Genomic DNA, 19,420 nt, shown 5'->3' on the forward strand with positions numbered 1-19,420 from the left:
ACCTGATTAAGATTTCTCGCTAGTCTTCTGGTTAAACTTATCAAACTAGACTTCATTTACATCCAAACATTAGGTTCTATTTGGATAAATCCTTGGTTAAACTGACTAAACCTAGGTATATTGTCACATTGAAATCCTAGAGGTAGACTAGTGCACTTTGCACTAACAATCTCCTCCTTTTTGATGTTTGATAATTTCTTAAGTTAAATCAGATCAGGGTTTTATGAATTTTGAAGAGTTCTAGATTTTTAACTTAACTACCTTTCTCCCTCTTTTCACATATCAAAAAGTTTATTATATTGCACCAATAATTTAAAGTGTTTCCTATGGTCGCAACTTAGTATAGATATTTCTTGAAAGATCATAGTAGATTTTAAAATAATTTTATAAACTAATTTCTCAACAAAATTTTTAAAAAGAAGTTTTCAAAAGAGTTTTTCAAAATAAGTTTTGCAATGATTTGCAAAGAAAAGTTTATTAAAAATATTTTTTAAAAGATTTTCAAAATAGATATTTTTGAAACACTAATTATTATCTTTTCAATCAGGTTCTCCTCCTCAACCTGACACATATTTTTAGAGCTCTTTGTTAATCACAAAACAACCTCCCTATACGTCTTAGGATTTGATCTAAATTAAAAGAATAATTAAAAATAATTTTAAAACATGATTTTAAAATAGATTTACAAAAAATTTTCAAAACATTTTCAAGAATAAAAGATAATTTTGAAATATGTTTGCTCCTTTGATTTGAACCTCCCCCTAAATCTAGCACTTAGAGCTTCTTATTACCCACAAGGCAAACTCTCTATATATGTCTCAAAGGTTAATCCAACTCAATAGAATAAATAATTTATAGATTTCAAAAAGGCTTTTAATTGAATTTTCAATTTGAACTTTCCCCTAAAACTGATACTTTCTTAGGGCTCTTTATTAACTACAAGATAATCTCATTTGTTTGAGGGGTTATTCCAAGTAAAAAGAATAATTTTTAAAAATATTTTTAAACATGAGTTTCAAACATATATTTTCAAAGAGGTTTTCAAATAAGTTTTAACAGGTATTTTAAAAATATGGTCTTTCAAGAATAACATCCCCTCAACTAGACAATTTCTTAGGCTATCCTTGTTGGCCACAAGGAGTTTCTGCCTATGTGTCTTAGGGTCTTAGACATAGTGTTGACCTAAAGATTTTGTGTCTAAGTGTTGGTCAATCAATTTTCAAATATATAGAGTTTTAAAAACTATAGTATAATTACACATAGTAAGCATGAATTTCAAGTAATTATTAAAATTTTAAAAAATAATTTTATGAATTTTTAAAAAATATTTTCAAAACTTTATGATTTAATAGTCCTTATCATCTCACTCATTCAAAGTGCCTCAGTACAAGACATACAAGGGTTGCCTTATGGGTTTTGTGATATGTTTTATCAATTTTATCTTTATTAATTTAGGTTAAATTTTAATGAGTGTTTGACCTTGTATTAGATTTAGGTTTAATCGTCAATTAGTTAAGTTCACATTTCAAAAATCAACTTTTAGGTCGTGGCAAGGCAAGACGTTTTTGGTTATCGGAACAACGATCAATTTCTTAAACAAAACCTTTTTAAGAAATTATATCCTTAACCGACTTCTTAAGAAACACTAGGTCTAATTAGTCTAGAATGTGGTGAGGTAGTTTCAGTTAGTTCCAATTAACTAAGTAGACTAAGCAAAGTATTCCTTACCCCAATTGACAATTTAGATTAAGCTTCCCTTACATACTCTCATCTCGCCCTACCATGGTACTATGTTAGACAAGTGTCAACTAGTCATTTGTTATTAATTAATCATTCTAAATTAAGCAAAAATTAAACATGATGATATGATATTTATGTGCATAGCAGGTATACATGATTCAATCAAAGCAAATAATTTTTATTTTTTAATAATATATCAAATTCTTGATTTGATATATTTTATGTAAACCCGCAAATATGTCAAACTACCTTAATACATTTTAAATTTTATTTCATTTGATAATATTTTAAATTAGTTTCATATTTATGAGTATTTTATTATAATTAAGTTTATAGATTTTAATTATATTTATTTAAATTATGTTTGATGTTTGAATTATTAATTTATTTGTTTGAATTATTGGATTATTTTTGAATTATTAATTTGTTTGTTTCAATTATTAGTTTATTTTAAATTATTAATTTATTTTAAATTATTAGTTTAAGTTATGTTCCATAATTAAATGGAACTTGATGATAATTTAAATTCTAATTTTTAAACTTTATATTTGATTTGTTAAAATTGATAAATTAATTTTCTTAAATTTTAAGATTTAATTTTATAATTTTCAGATTGAATTTTAACTTTTTAGAATTATACATCTTTTCATAATTAAATATTACATGATGTAATTAATTTTATTATTTAAAATTTTCTTTTTAACATTTAAATTTGAATTATTATATTTAAGATTTGAAATTTTATTATAAGAATTTTTAAGATTTAATTTTAAATTTTTATTGGTCTGATCATTAATTTTAGAATTTATCTTATTAGGTTTTGATTTTATCTTATTATTTTTATTATCTTAATTATTTAATTTTAAATTATTAATTAAAATTAAATTATTAGATTTATCTTGATAATTATCAATTTTATTTTATTTGATTAAATTATTAATTATTTTTAAATTAATGAAATTAATTAAATTTGAATTATTCAATTGTGAGTTATCATGGTTTAATAGGTTAAAGATTTGATCTAATTTTTTATTTATTAAAATTATATCTTGATTAATTTCATTATCAAAATTAATTAAATTATTAATATTAAAATTATTTAAATTGAAATTAATTAAATTATTATTTAATTCAGAATTATTAATTAATTTATTCAAGTTTGATGAATTTTTATTATTGATAAAATTTAAGTTTAAATTCTTTAAATTAGTTAATTCATTTTTATTAATTAAAATTTTAGAAATTAATTGACTTTGTCAATTTTGTTAAGTTTGAATTAGCCAAATTATTTAAAAATTTTAAATTAGATAATTTTGAATTAGTCAAATTTATTAAGTTTGAATTAGTCAAATTATTAAAAATTTTAAATTCGATAATTTTGAATTAGTCAAATTTGTTAAGTTTGATTTAGTAAAATTATTTAAAAATTTTAAATTAGATAATTTTGAATTAATCAAATTTATATTTTTTATTAATTAAATCAAAGTTATCTAAATTAACAAAAGAAGTAGATATGACATGCAAAACTTTAGGAGTATTTTCGTAAATTGAAGCACTTACCGGAATCACAACCCTTAATTTCGATTTCTTCTCTGTCTTATTCTCCCGACATCGATTTTTGTAGTGCCCGTGGTTCTGGCACTTGAAGCATGTGTTGAAGATTCTCTTGGGGTAAACGTCGAATAGCTGTCTCTTGTAGGGACTGCATTTCTTCTTGTGATGTTCTCCGTCTTTTTTTAAGGTCAGTTCGAACCATTGTAGTGTAGCATTTTCAAGAGATGACTTGGTCTCCACGGACCGAACTAATCTAGTCGACCATTAGGAATTTTAATTTTTGATGGAAAGTAGAGCCGACCTCTTGACCTATCAAGTAGAGCCGACCTCCCCGCTTACTAAATAAAATTGACTTCTCAATCTGAAAAGACCGACCTTATCGAAGTCCAAACTAATTGACATCCGATCTCCAAAGAAAACCAACTTGATTGAAGCTTGACTTGATTGATGTCCATCTGAAGAAAGCCTAACTCAAAGAAAGACTTTATCAATATCCAATCAGCCAAAAGTATTTAGTCGTGGTTACTTTATTGAGTCATCCTATCTTTTGATTTCAGATTGCATTTTTATATTCAAAGTTCTAACATAAAATTAAATTTGTGTTAAATAAATGAAACTTAAGGTGCCCGTTAATAAATTATGAATGTGATTTATAATTATTTGTAAATTAGTTATATAATTATTTGTTTGATAATTATGGAAGCCGTCTTAGCTCAGCTGGTAGAGCGCGTGGCTTTTAACCACGTGGTCGTGGGTTCGATTCCCACAGACGGCGCTTTTTTAATTTTGCGACCGGTGTTTCAGCAATCGTGTGGAAGCATTTCGTGAAATACAAATGCTTTTTAGTGAATCAAACTAACAATTTACAATTCATTGTCTTTAAATTTTTTTTAAAAAAAGATATATTCTCATAAAATAATAAACTTCTTTTTAGAAAAAATAAACATATCATATTAATCAGATACAAACTATAACAATAACTTAAAATATAGCAATAAAAATGGTTTCTCTAATAACTTAAATTTTTTTAATATAATATTATTTATATATAATAATTTTATTAAATAAGAATAATTTTTATCTTACATTCTAACCATTTAAACTAGATCTCCTATAGTACCGGTCGAGACTGTAGGTACATCTTTTTGTCTTAGCTTTAACGACCCTTCAATTCGAAAATACTAGCAATCTATATATATATATATATATAACCTTATTGAAATTTATATATATTATTTTAAAAGTTTGAAATTTTAAAAGCATTGTGCCCTTTTACCCTCTTAAGTCCCAAGCTAACAGGATTAAATATGCATGAATATCATAATTTGGATCTTGTGTTGATTGTGTCGCACCCCTTTATTCGACAAATAGTCTATTTATATACAATAATATAGATTGTTCCGATCAAATATCATGGATGATTAAATCATCAATCAACGAACTGCTAACATGAATGTTCCTCGAAAATAACTGCTGAAGAAGACAAAGGATCCTGACAAATACTCAAAATAGAGAAACCATTAGAATGACATTGAGAATTGGACTTAGCCTAAGATTAGTACGAAGTCATCGTGAGAGCTTGAGGTCAAAATCTGAGACTGAGAGGAGATCAACACTTGAGGCCGAATGGTCACCTAGGTCAGAACCTAAAGTCAAGACCCAAGGTTGATAGGAGGTCGGCACTTGAGGCTGAGCGATCGCCTATATCGGAACTTGGATTGAAATCCAAGGATGAGATGAGGTCAACACTTGAGGCTGAGTGGTCGCCTAAGTCGAAACCTGAGGTCAAAACCCAAGGATGAGATGAGGTCGACACTTGAGGTCGAATGGTCACCAAGGTCAGAACCTGAGGTCAAAACCCAAGGATGATGAGGTCGACACTTGAGGTCGAGTAGTTGTCCATGTCGAAACCCGAGGTCAAAGGTTGTAAACCGACAACTCTTCAGAGTTTCTATATAATCCTCTTTGATCCTATTTGAACATCTCACTCCTTTCTTTAAGGTCACGTGGTGTTCGTGTGGCAGCCACATGGCAACCATGTGGCAGCTCTACCACCCCATCATATCGTATATCTAGCAGGTATAGTTTAGTGGTAAAAGTGTGATTCATTTTATTAAAAACTTAAATAGTTAAGGGAAGGGATATCTCTATTTTTTTCATTCCGATCAAAAACTTTTTTTCTTAAAAAAGTTTAATCCTATACCTCTCAATAGCATATTTGAGGAAGAACGTATATTCTCAATTTTATCCAAAGTCCTATTAGAAATTTATTTTTATTTATTAAAATTAATATTATGATAGTAATAATATTTTTGATAAAATCCAAAGGGTATCTATCATTTGCATTTCGTCATATAAACATTTCATTTCAAATTAGAGTCAAATAGATAGACTATTTACTTGAACTGCCTTAAATGCCTTATTTGATTATAATTGTATAGAAGTTAATAATTAACTTTTACATGTTATAAAAACTAGTGGTTAGCTTTTATAATAATGATTTTATAACATTTTAATTTACTTTTCTAAATGATAATCTGATTAAAATAATACTTAATTAACAAAATAAATGATGGAGATTTCATAATACTTGTTACATTTCAAATGAATATAATCTAATCACGATCAAACGTATACAACGTATTATAACTATCTAATAACTTCTACAATGATGATTTTATATTATTTTGATTTTACTTTTCTTATATAATCCGGTTAAAATAATATTTCAATAAGTAAGATAAACAATGAAGACTCCTTAACACTTTTTACATTTCAAATTAATGAATATAATTTTATCATGAAGAAATGTGTAAAAATTAGTACGTAACTTTTACAATATGTAGCGGCTACGTACTAACTTCTATAATATATAAAAATTAACAAGTAACTACTATAAACCGTTCATGTTAGATAAGTCGTACATTTAATTTTAATTAAAAATAAAATGTTCATCCGTCTTTAATTTAAAAGTGGAGTATATCTTAATTTTTACCCTAATATTTTAGAATGAAAGTTATAATAAAATATTTTTTATAAAATTAGTAGGTCGTTAATATATTTATTTAAATATTTAATTTGTATCGGATAAAGAGCTGACTATTCTTACATATATATCAACCCATGATATGACGTAATATATGAGATTTTGGCGGATCCACGTGACGTAATAATCTGTCCTCGCCTTTCTTTCTTATCTCGTCGTCCCTGCTACGTCGGCCTCCATCGCTAAAAAGCTCCACATTTCCGCCGGCCACCGTCTACATCCGCCGTTATCGCCTACGATTGCATGAAGCGCCAATCGTCGTGAACAAAAATGGTGAGGAGGAAGAAGCACCGCCTCCTCCTCGTCTTTCTCCTCTTCTTTCTCCTCTGCCTCCGCCCGATCCAATGCCGCTCCGCCACTTCCGACGACGACGAAGACGCCATGTTCGACCTTCTACGCTCCATATCCGGCCTCCCCTCCAGCTGGAAGCCCAGCTCCGACCCTTGCTCTTGGGATGAAAAATGCACACAAAATGAAGTAGCAATGCTAACACAAGGATATAACATGGTTTGGACCTCTCGAGTCTTACTCTCCAATCTATCAACTCGTTAGGTGAGTTACTCCATATAAATCCTCTATAATGAAAAAGTATCGTTTTCTAGAAGGTGGAGAAATCTTGTACAAAACTTTATTTTCTTTTCTCTTTTACAAAAGATTAAAAATTAAGATGCAAGAGAAAGTAACAAAAGAAAAATCAAAGAATGAACCTTTCTAAAGATAAATCTCCTTCTAAGTTGTATAAACATTTTGGAAAATGAAAAATGAAGCAGAGAATGAAGGTTTAGAATATGTGATTCATTAGCTTTGAAGTTTTCTTGCTCCCTTATAATTAGTTGCAATCTAGATAACTTAAGTCTATTTAAATTGTCGACCTTAGAAGCTTACCCGCAATGATTGTTTCTTTTTCAGTCGACTCAAATCTTCATCAATCAACTCAAAATAGCATCAATTGATTCAACCGAATAATAATTAACTTACCATATAATTTTATCTTCAGTCAACTCAATGTGAGTTTTAATTAGCTCAACCTCTATTAGTTGATGCAAATGGATTATTATATGATATTTTTGTCTAACAACTTTGTCTTAATTGACTCAATCTCTCGTTAACCAACTCACCTAGAAAAATATATAACCTTTTGTTGATAACTCAACTCCAATCGACTCTTAATTCCAATCGACTCATGTTGCCACACACCTTATTCGGAAAAGAATAAATCTTGATTATTTTGATTAACTCAACTTCAGTTAGTCAACTATGTAGCAGCCAACTCAAGAAGTTTCAATCAATTAAATTAGACGACTCAAGTTAGAATAAAAATATAATATCTTTTAATAGACAATCTCAAATTATCTATTGAGTCGATTGAAAAAGTCTTCAGTTGATTAAATTTATTTGATTTTGAGTTTTTTTTATTAGTTTGACCTAAAATACCTATTCTTCGATCGAAATACGTGCTTAAATAGAAAATAATTATTTGAAAATAAAAAATAACATTATTTACTTGTAATCAATCACTCGTGTTATTTTGTACATGTCTTGATCAAGTCTTCATGCCAACTAAGCTCCTTCCCTTGCGTCCTCGCGATAAACCTCTTATCCTTTTGAGCATCCAAACTCTCTAAACTTTGCCTACGTTCAATTTCTGCTTAATTTTGGTCACTGCTGCTTGCCTTTGCATACCTCAAATTAAATAATAAAAGGAAACAAGCTTGAATCTGTATTTTTTATTCTCTGACATTATATTCTGAGACTATTGTAAGAATTAATACAACTTTTGTTACCTTTTAAAAGTCGAACCCATTGTTGCGTAGGTCTCAAGTATAACCTATGATCTGCTGTAAAATATATCCTAGCTAGCTATGTGATTTGTCTAGATGAAAGGATAAAACTTATATGAGCCAAGTTAAATGGTAAAATATATATACTTGGAAAGTAAAGTAGTGGACAAATTAAAGATGCACCATATCATGCATAATGATGTATCTAGTTATGTTTCAGTTGAGTTGCAACTATATAAACCCAAACCGGATTTTATTGTCTTCTTATTCATTACATTATTACATATTGATCTCGGCCACTGATACATATATAATTATAACGTCACATGCGAACAGTAGTGACCCTACTGTTGGCTTTTCTTATTCCAACATAACATGAACACAAATAACGAAATGTTGATAGATGATTATTCGAAAGTAGGTTTTTAGTAGTTGTTGTCGGTCCAGAACTGCGCCTGGAGCCGGTCAATAAGGTTTTTGTCCACTTGGAAAGCCTTGGCGAGCACATCATCAGAAATGGGCGGCTGCGACCCGAACACAGCGTTGGCGATAGTGATGACGCCTGGGTTTTGACTGCTGAGACCGGCGAACGCGACCGCATTAGTTTTCCCAGTGTTAAACTGGAAGTGAATGAGGCCCTGCGGGAACACAAACACATCACCCTTTCTCAAATTCTTGGTGAAGAGGCGGTTGCCTCCGCCCATGAGGTTGGAGGTCACAAAGCCAACGTAGAGCTCTCCTTCTAGCACGACGAGGATCTCGGTGGCCCGTGGGTGGGTGTGAGGAGGGTTGAGACCATTAGGTGCATAGTCAATGCGAACCAAGGAGACGCCGAGCGTGTTCAACCCTGGGATTTGGTTCACGTTTACTTGGGTGACACTGGAGCCGACGTTGTTGGTGGTGTTGCCGGGCCTATCAAGGCCACGAAAGAAGAAGTCTTCCGCTTTCACGTCGTTCATGTTCTTGCATGGAAATCCATTGACGATTACTGCAAAATGTCGAATGTTGGAGAGGAAAGATTTTATATATGTTAAACAAGAGTTAAGTTATATGCATGCATGCATACCCTTTGAGTCTCGATCGACGACGCAGAAGTCCTGAAGGGGACTAGGATCGGAAGCCAATATTGCACTGGAGGAAGCCAAGGCAAGGAGTGCAATGAGGAGGAGTTTAACAGCCATGCCTAGCTAGCTAGCTTTAATTCTCAGTACTGGAGCTTGTATTGAAGAACTTAATGGTGAATGCATTAACACCTTAGAGGTTATGGGTTTATATAGAACAGATGCAAGATGCAGATTAACCAAGTCTGAAACGTTATTACTTGGGTGGGTAGAACAGATGCAAGAGCTTAGACTTGAAAAGTCTGTCCCGGCGGCTTTCCTTCTGCTTCAACTAATGCTTATAGTCTTCACCTGCTCCTATGCCTTTCCGGGCAGAGGAAATTAAAGATTTGATTAGCCGACCAAGTCTCATGACGCTTTATGTTGTTAGAACACGTCCATAGCCAACGTAAACGTTTCTTGGCATATCCAAATAAGATTTCGACCATGACGTGCTACCAAATCCAGGAAAATAATCTAAAAATTAAAGGTATATCGAGTTCGTAATTACTTGAGGCTTTCCAGTTTTGACTAATCATATCTAATGTGATGCTTGGGTATCTAATACTACAGATTCTAAGCTAGAATTTTACTTTGCTTCTCACGGCATACCTTCTTCACATATTAACTTTATTTATATTTTGAAAAGAAAAAAAAATATTCTACAAATTAAGGTTTTTAAGAATAATTAAATTGAAGATTAAGTCTGATGGACTAATGTGATTAATAATACATATAATTATCATTAACAACTAACGTACACTATAAAAAGTCTTCATTTATGACGAATTTTATGATAAATATTTTACGACGAAAAACTAAAAATTCATCATAAAATTAATAATAAATAATATTTTATCATAAAATTTAGTATAAATTATCGATTAATTTTACAATGAAAATGAATTTCATCGTAATTTTATGATGAAAAATAATTCCATCATAAAATTTATCATAAAAATAATTTCATCGTAAAATTTGCAATGAATTAAATTTCTTGGCAAATTTTATGACGAGATACTTTTTCATTGCAAATTTTGCCACAAAAAAAAAGAATCGTCATAAATTTTGGTCAAAAAAAATTTCGTAGCAAAATTTTCCATGAAAATGTCATTCATTACAAATCTATGATAAAAATGTCATTCGTTACAAATGTACGACGAAACTTGATTTCATCGTAAATTTATCACAAAATTATTGTAAAAATTATGATGAATTTATTTTCGTTGGAAAATTTATCGCAAACCACGGCTTTAACCAAAGTCATCAGACTAAAATAGAAATTAAACTGCCTAAATCATATAAATTGTCCCCTCCATGATAAAAATAGGGCTCAATAAGGCTCCAGTGCAAACAAAATATCTGATCTTAACTAAATTGATCCAAGATTGAAAATTCAACTTCTGAGACTATAAATCAATCATTAGTAGCGAAGTTGACTAATTGATAAAAATGATCAAAACAATTAAAGCAGAATCCAATCAACATATGAGGAAGCAGTGTGTAAAAAGACAATTACACACAAATTAATTATAACATTTCAATTATGCTATGGCCTTTGAAGTCTTTTCGACGTATTACTCACATCCGCCCAAACTGTAATTAACTTAATTCCATTCAAATGTGAAGCATACCTTTGCTATTTTGACCAACTGATCATAGTTATCCTGCCCATAAAAGAATGGTTCCTTCCTGAATACCTGCTATCATCAGAGTAGAACATGAGAAAATAGAAAAAAAAATGGTCAAATGAATGAAGCAGTACAACGATTTTAGTGCACCATCCCAGCAAACATACAACCAAGGTTCCACATGTCAAGTGAATAACCATAATCTTGCAGGTCGACAAGAAGTTCTAGGCCTTTAAGTACCTGCAAGGAAAAAGGCAAAAAAAAAAAAAAATTCCGTGCCGAGCGGTCGGTCAGCCTCCCTTGCGGCCAGTGAACCGAGCTTGTGAGGCTGGCCGTGAGCTCCTATCGGGGCGGCCGTCACACCTCACGGCGCCTAGATCGGGTCGGAGAGAGGACGGGAAAGGAGAGGGGAGAGGATAAAAGAGTTTACCTATCGCGTACTTGAGAGAATTGGAGATCAACTGAGGCTGAAGTCGAGTGCCAGAGAGAAAGATCGGGATTTTATATTTAACATTGTTTTGCATGTTTTTTTTTCATTATATGAACATGCAGTCTTTTTATTCAGAGAATTACTCTTTAAACTTTTTGATCAATAGGATATGAAAATGGAGCTTAATTGGAGTAAAATCAGCGAGGAAACATGCTCTAGCCATATCACATAACATAGACATGTCTCCCCAACCGAAGTTAGATGTAAAAAGGAGTAGTTGAAGAAACAGTGTTGATTAGCACGCCCAGTGCCCCATCAATTGAAGGGTGCCTTGATTAGGAGATCCAACACGACTTGACTGTGTCATTAGGCTTGTGCCCATTTGATCAAACCCTTGACAAGATCCTGTGCCAATTGACATGGCTCCATGCCAGTTAACACAATCGTGTCGGGCTAGCACCTTTTCCTCCAACATACAACATGACACACCCCGTGACAGTCAGCACGGGCTATGTGGCACAAGTGGTGTCCCATTAATTTTGAAAGATTTATCGAACTTGATCGATTTTGAGGGCTATAAAAAGTCGTAGAAGTCTCATGACAGGGGAGGAGGTGTTTCTCCATTATAGAGAACCTAGGTCATTTCGAAAGAGTCGTCGACGTTTCCATCCTCCCTAAAGCTTGGAGATTCTTTCAAAGACACCGACAATAATATAATTAAGTTTCCTCTTCTCTTTTCTCTTTGATTCGAGTTGTATTATGTCTCCTTTGTCTTTTGATTGTAAGTCCATCTCCATGGAATAGTTCTCTAGATTTTAGGATGAGAGAGTAGCTCGATGTATTATTGACATTCATCTTTTATATTTATTATCTTTCTTTCTATATGATGTGTTTATTCATGTTCCGGCTCTATTACGCATATATGATTTTGACACTAACCGTGCATCTTTATATCCCATGGGATATAGGGAAGGACTAAAAGGTGAACCAAAATCTCTGACCTATAAAGATCGAGACGTGAGGGATTGATCACAAAAGTAGTTCAAAATATCACGAGAGCACCATTGGCTATCATAGAGCTTAATGGGTCGACCTCGATTCAACGTCACGAAGTAGGGGATGACATCTAGAGGACTATGGGATATCATGACAAAAGTCTCCCTGAGAAAGTGGTTGCTCTAGTAAGGTTGTTTTAAAGGTAGGCGTTGAGTTGGGTAGACACGCAGGTATTATTATAAAAGTTTATATCGGTATCTTGAGATAGACCACCTGCATGTGTATAAATATTGATGTAAGAAAGTAAATAGTATTTACAGTGTCAACAGTCATCATAACAAAATCAAAATCCTAGAGTCATTTTTCAAAATCAACTTTCTCCTAAGACTCCTCGTATTTTTTTGATTCAATTTTTTTTTCTCAATTCTCACGATTTTTGACTTTCTATATAACTTGCTTCGTGATTCTGACTGGTACTTGATTTTACAGTCCCTATGGGATCGATCTATTTATTACTTGACGACAACCATACACTTGTAATTTTTGCATATCATATATAAATGGTTACAATCTGAGGAATCTTACCGTGATGATGTGGCTGTAGAAATTCCCTCACAATAAATAGCGATGATATCGAAGTCTTCTCCTCACTTTCTTCTCTCAACAAAGTTGACTCTATCGATTCTTGTGGAGAATAATACACATCATAGGACTCACCATGAGTTACCCTGGTGAGGTTCCTCCGATGTCTAAGTCATTATGGAGCCTCAAATAATATAAAACATAGAATGATAAAGAAAAATGGAGTAAAGTAGATGACATAAGATAGGATGATGATCATGTACTAAGAGAACCCTCCTTCCTTACCTTATATAGGAAAGAAACTCAAAGGACACACCCCATGGAAAAAAGCTCAAGGGATGTGCGTTCTTAAAGGGCATCATCATAATTGTTGTATCCCTTCATGTTGATAACTGATGTATGTTAGGTTGCAAGGGTGCAAACATAGTCCCACATCTAAAACACATGGAAAAGATCATGGGTTTAAAGGATGAAAAGTATCTCCATTGGTATGAGACCTTTTGGGTAGAGCCCAAGAACAAAACCATGAGGGCTTAGGCCCAAAGTGGACAATATCATACCATTATGGAGATATTTTGATTCCATCAGTACTAACAAGTGGTATCAGAGCGAGGCCGCTCTTCACCGGATGAGCCATGATCCGGATCTAATCATGTGGGTTGAACCTTAAACAAAGGAAATAGGTGCTCTCGTGTTTGAATCAAGAGGATCAGACACCAGACAGGAAGTCCTAGTAGGTCGGGTGGATCGAGGGGCAGGAAGTCCTAGTAGGTCAGGTGGACCAAGGGGCAGGAAGTCCTAGTTGCGACTAGGCAGGAAGTTATAGTAGGTCGGGTGGATCGAGGGGCAGGAAGTCCTAGTTATGGCTAGGCAGGAAGTCCTAGTAGGTCAGGTGGACCAAGGGGTAGAAAGTCCTGGTGGGTCAAGGATTCAGACATAAAAAATGATGTTTGAGGAGGGCCTGTGGTCCTTTGTTTGAGGGGGGATTGTTGGGTTGCAAGGGTGCAAACATAGTCTCACATCTAAAACACATGAAAAAGATCATGGGTTTAAAGGATGGAAAGTATCTCCATTGGTATGAGGCCTTTTGGGTAGAGTCCAAGAACAAAACCATGAGGGCTTAGTGACAACCCTAGATTTGATATGTGTCACGAGTAGGGTTGAAAATTAGAATTTATATTTTTATCGAAAACCCACAACGAATATAAAATAAACGAAGTATAGGGGCCTCGAGTCGTATTTTTTCAAGGACTAGTAGAAAATCGTTTAAGTTGAGCTTTCGAGTCGTTCTTTTTTGGGGTTTTCTATGAAAATGGATTTTGGGGTTTTTATATGAAATGGGGGTTTTGGTGTTTTTCAAAGGTAATGTAAATTAAAATTCAAAGTATTAATGAAAAATGCATGAAAGCAAGAAAGAAAACCTAAGTATCAATCTGACCTAAGAATGCAAATCAAATTGAAATCAAGAAACAAAACTTAAACTATCTAACAATGAGACTTATCATCTCTAGTTATGTAATGCAGAAGTTAAAGTCCTCGGATTGTAGGAAATCACAATAAAGACTAAAAGATTCCGATTGCAAAACTCAATAGTTCAATTCATCACTTAAATCAGCAACTTGACATTGTTCTTAGGCAATAAAACTTGAATTCCTAAGGACTTATTTCCACTTGCAAGACACAATGGAGTCTATCTAGCCGAATGAAATTAACTAACAGCAATGCATAAGCCTAATCAATCTAGCAATCTGATACAAGAACATTAAATCTGATACAGAACAGTAACCAGGGAAATCAGAACTTATCAGACATTATCAGACAAGAATGCTAAGGAAGCTGTAATTAAAGCTAGGAAACTTCAAATCATCCCGAATCAACTACAATAACATAAGCAATCACTAGTCTACGCAATTCAAACGAAACAACAACAATCAACAAGTTCAGAAACAGAAAACAGAATGAATTCAGTAATGCAAGAACAGAAAAACTCCTTCATCCCTTCCCTTTTCCATTTCTTCTCCTCAGCGGGGTGTCAATCGAGCTGGTGATTCCACAATGTGGCTTCACTAATCCTTCGGAAACTTCAATCTGGTCGTTGGGTAGTTTGCTCGCTGCTAGCACAATGAACAGCCCGAAGAAACCCTCTCCGAAACAAGTAACAGAGTGCGGAGCAATTTGAGTTGGCGAATCTAGAATCCTCCGCTTCTGATTGCTCCGATGGTGTTGCTGTTGATACAAGCAAGCTTCGCGATCCCAGGAGAACCCCTCCACGAACCTCGGGCTCGGATTGTGCAGCAGGCCACCGGAAATGCTGAAAATAGAGGGTTGCGGAGCCGGAGAAACCCCTCCGCCGCGCGCCTTCTAGCCGTCGGAAAACACCCAATCGATCAGATTCGGACTCCTCGTGGATCAAGGATTGCAATGGAAGAGATTTGGGAAGAAGGGGCTGACCGTGGAGTTACGCTCCCTAACAGAGTCTTCGCGCGCGGGGACGACGATGAACAGTGGCGGCCAGCACTGTTCACTTCCTAAGTTCGGGTTTAAATACAACCAATTAATCAGCTAATCTGGGTCATTGGTTCTTGATCTGATGGTCAGGGCTTGATCTAGGGCTTTAGGGCAGCTTAGGACTTTGGAAAAATTTGTGGATCTTGATCAGATTTGAGTTAGGTCATGTCCTCCATGTGGGCTTGATCAATTTAGGCAAATTGGCTTGATTTGATCGCGATTGAGCTCGAGCTTGATTCCGATTTGAGCCCTAAAAGCAATTAAAACCCAATTAATGTAAAGAATTGTCAATAAATCATGAAAATTATAATCAAGCTTCAGATTATGCAATATATGACAATTACGATCAAATCGATTCATTTCATAATTTATTTTCATACAAAAACCTAAAAATGAATCGATTAAAAATGCATAAAACCTTAACTCATCACTTAGGCCCAAAGTGGACAATATCATACTATTGTGGAGATATTTTGATTCCATCAGTACTAACAATGTATCCCTTCAAGTTGGAAATAGTTGTGTCCTTTCATGTTGGTAACTGTTGTGTCTCTTCGCATGTTATATTAGTCCTCACTCTAAGTCTCTTCAACCATCATCATCTCAATCAAGACACTGACAACTTGAAACCAGTTCATCAATTCCTGATATGACACTTTCTGGGTCCACAGTTTCTTTGAGACCTCAGGGTGGACAAAAAGAAGTTTCAAGGTCTGTACCTCACCACCACACTTGCTTGACTAAGAATACAATGTTACCAATTGCTACCAATGATCCGGGCTTAAAGCACAATAATGAATCAGGACCACAAACAGAGGATACATCACTGACAGCAGCTGCAACTGCCACTGATACTTTTGTGCCTCAAACTTTGCAGAATCAACAAGTCTCCCTTGGAAATCAGACACTCTCGGAATCTACTAGCAAATAGGAGCAGAAGGGGGGGGGGGTGGACAACAGGGATATCACTCATGGTTTCAAAAAGCAAACTGGGACAATGCAACTCCCCATTTACAGACACACTACAGCTACAAAACCCCAACAGTTTATCAGCAGTTGGTTCAGCAGAGGCAGCTTTAGCTTTAACTGATTTGGCACAACCATTGGGTCCTGCACAACACATTACCTATAAAAGCAACCCTCACATAAGGCATGACAACAGTGGCATGGCAGGCATAGGTAATTCAACACAGCAAAAAGCTGCTGGTTTTGGCACAATTGGCACAATCCAAACTGAACCTGTGGCACATTTGAATCAGCAATGTGGACAAGCCTCCCCCATTTCACAGCCTCCCCAACCTCAGATTCCTTCTGTCAGCTACATTCTGAGAAGCAAAACTCAACAACAGCAGTGTCAAGACCAGCATTTACAAACTATTGTAGTTTCAGCCCCAGTTTTAGAGGGTCAGTAAACACACTCTGATGCAGCATTTGATAAAGATGGTTCTATAGCTCATACTTATTCTAACACTTTCATGACCAGCTCCACTGACCCCTTATATACCTCAGAGGCAGATAGCTATCACCCTGAGGACAAGGAACCAAAGCAAACAACAACAAATTTTAAATAGACTACCAGCGCAATGTGTATAAGGTTTGAGAAGAATTTAGCCTCCATTTCAGTTATATCACATAAGGAAGAAAGATTTGAGGCAGTACAGACTAGATCAAGGGCTAGAAGGACAGTTCAGGCAACACAGGGATGTAGTATCACTGGCACAAATGATACTTTGTTGTCTAGCAGCATGGCAACACTCCTAAATGATCAGACAGACCACATAACAGCACAACCACTGGCATCACAACACCTTTTGCTATCTGGCCAGCTACAGTTGGGACCCGCACCTCAACAACATCAGCATATTAATCAAAATCACCCTCCCACATCAGTTTTGAATGGCTCAGGCTCAGACTCAATGGACCAGCAGAGAAAAACTGGCACAGAGTTTTATGATACCCAGCAGCAAATAGCACTGATAGGTGGAGTTGATACCTCATGCATAAATCATTTGTTAGTAAGAATGGACCCACTTTTCATCAGTTCAGCCACATACAAGACAAAGAAACAATTTAAGGAGGTTCATGATTCATTGCTGGGACAAGATCAAATATTTCAAACTGCTGAATTGGCACCACTAGTTTCTGAACAGCCACACACCATAATGGCACAACTGGCACAATTGGCATGATGACCACAGAAACACAAATAGGGTTTCCTATTGATTCTGACCAGGCCAGTACATCTAGTACGTAGTTACTCATCAGGATCTGATTCTGATACGGAATGGGAAACAAAACTGGATGATTTCATACTCACCTCCAAAACACAGAAAGCACAGAAGTGCAGGAAGTCTAAAGCCTAGTTATGCAAGAGGAAAGGGAAGACTTTAGTTGATGCAATTCGGCCTTCACACAAAGTGTAGGGTTCAAAAGGATGTCCATATCTCCACAATGACATGATATTGTCTACTTTGGGCCTAAGCCCTCATGGTTTTGCTCTTGGGCTCTACCCAAAAGGCCTCATCCCAATGGAGATATCTTCCATCCTTTTAAACCCATGATCTTTTCCATGTGTTTTTAGATGTGGGACTATGTTTGCACCTTTGCAACCCAACACAAAGAGGACGTACAGCTCTGGTAAAATTCAGACAAGGGCAAGGGCTAAAAGGAAAGCACAAGCAATTGCAAAAGCCACTACTATCCAACACTGCATAGGCATGGACAGCTCACTGTTTCATGAACTTATAGATTTCCCTGAGCTGGAGGAAGGGGAAATTAGGCCTGATATCCCACCCAACCAACAAGGCAAGAAATCGACAGTAATCATAAGGGTTCAAATAAGATCTCAGCTACAAAGTCAAGGGAGGTTATGGGGTTCTAAACCCACTATTTCACATTCCTGCAGTGGTCAGAATGTAGAGAGGCAATCTGATCAGCCAACTCATCAAATTACAGCAGAGAAAGGCCCACAAAGGCAGCCAGATAATGGCCATCAGCATTCCCACAATTCCTTGGATAAGGCCCATATCAACAGTGATGAGGAGGACCAGCAAGTACAACGAGAAGCTGATTATTGCAAGCCAATTATGGTTGATCTAGCTGTTAATACTTGGCCAGTAGGGGCTGCTCCATCAGGACATGGCTCAGCAGTTGGGACAGAACATCAAAAGAGAAAAGGGTTGGCACAAATTGAATGCAAAGAAATCCAAGCCAATGCAGAGCACGGGCAACATGAGAAGAGGAGTAAGGCTACTACTAGACGGCCTTTAGGCCCATGAAGATTGGCGCCTGGAACATACAAGGCCTCAAACAAAAGGAGGTTGTGGTCCTTCTCCTATGGGAACGATTGAGTGCTTTTTATATTATCGAAACCAAATTAACCACAGAATATTATCACTCTCTCAAGACTTCTAGATTCCAAATGTGGAGCAGTGAACATCGTGTGGGGGATTCTGGAAGAAGCAGGATGCTACTTCTTTGGGATAGTAGGGTCATCATGTTAGAGATTCAAGATTGGACAGAGCAGTACATCCACACGCTCATTAAGCATCAGGTTACAGGGACCTCTTATGCAGTGACCTTTGTATATGGGCAGCTTATCATCACGAGTCGGCGTAGAATGTGGGATGGATTTCGACACATTACAGGGAGCATGTGATTACCTTGGCTGCTAGTAGGGGATTTCAACTCCTCTCTTTCTCCAACAGATAAAAAGGGAGGCCTTGATGTGGCCACATACACAACGGCAGATTTTCATGATTTTGTCTCTATTGTAGGTGTGGAGGATTTACGCTCTGTGGGTTGTCAGTATACATGGACAAATGGGTGAATAGTTTGCAAACTAGATCGGACCATGGTCAATGCTTTATGGTTGGAGCAGGATAGGAGTAGCTATGCGCAGTTTCACCTCCCAGGAGTTTTTTCAGACCATGCTCTCTGTACGGTCTCTATTATGGATGTGGGTAGGAGGAAACGGAAGCCTTTCAAATTTTCCAACATGTGGACTATTCATCCAAGTTTCCTGTAGACTGTATAGGATTTTTGGGAGCACA

At 35.2% G+C, this 19,420-nt stretch overlaps 1 protein-coding gene and 1 non-coding gene across 2 annotated transcripts; one reads left to right on the forward strand and one right to left on the reverse strand.

Moving 5' to 3' along the window:
- Positions 1 to 3,996: 3,996 nt before the first annotated feature.
- Positions 3,997 to 4,069, forward strand: TRNAK-UUU (transfer RNA lysine (anticodon UUU)). Its single transcript has one exon. It is a non-coding gene; the product is annotated as a tRNA-Lys (tRNA).
- Positions 4,070 to 8,386: 4,317 nt separating this feature from the next.
- LOC141813224 (putative germin-like protein 2-2) lies at positions 8,387 to 9,331 on the reverse strand. Its single transcript, XM_074701152.1, has 2 exons — positions 9,188 to 9,331; positions 8,387 to 9,109 (listed from the first exon to the last, which is right to left on the reverse strand). Exons 1-2 carry the CDS (start codon positions 9,300 to 9,302, stop codon positions 8,547 to 8,549), a joined length of 678 nt encoding a protein of 225 aa, XP_074557253.1. The 5' UTR covers positions 9,303 to 9,331; the 3' UTR covers positions 8,387 to 8,546.
- Between the last annotated feature and the right edge of the window lie 10,089 nt (positions 9,332 to 19,420).

The sequence above is a fragment of the Curcuma longa genome, chromosome 20 (assembly GCF_044706935.1).
Source record: "Curcuma longa cultivar G26 ecotype Majalengka, Jawa Barat chromosome 20, ITB_CL_G26_1.1, whole genome shotgun sequence".
In the NCBI taxonomy this organism is placed as follows: Eukaryota; Viridiplantae; Streptophyta; class Magnoliopsida; order Zingiberales; family Zingiberaceae; genus Curcuma; species Curcuma longa.

Excerpts from the sequence above, each read along its gene's own strand:
- LOC141813224 (XM_074701152.1), bottom strand. The coding sequence starts at position 9,302 with ATGGCTGTTAAACTCCTCCTCATTGCACTCCTTGCCTTGGCTTCCTCC. Across the intron at positions 9,110-9,187 it reads CGTCGATCGAGACTCAAAGG|TAATCGTCAATGGATTTCCA; the intron begins GTATGCATGCAT and ends GACATTTTGCAG.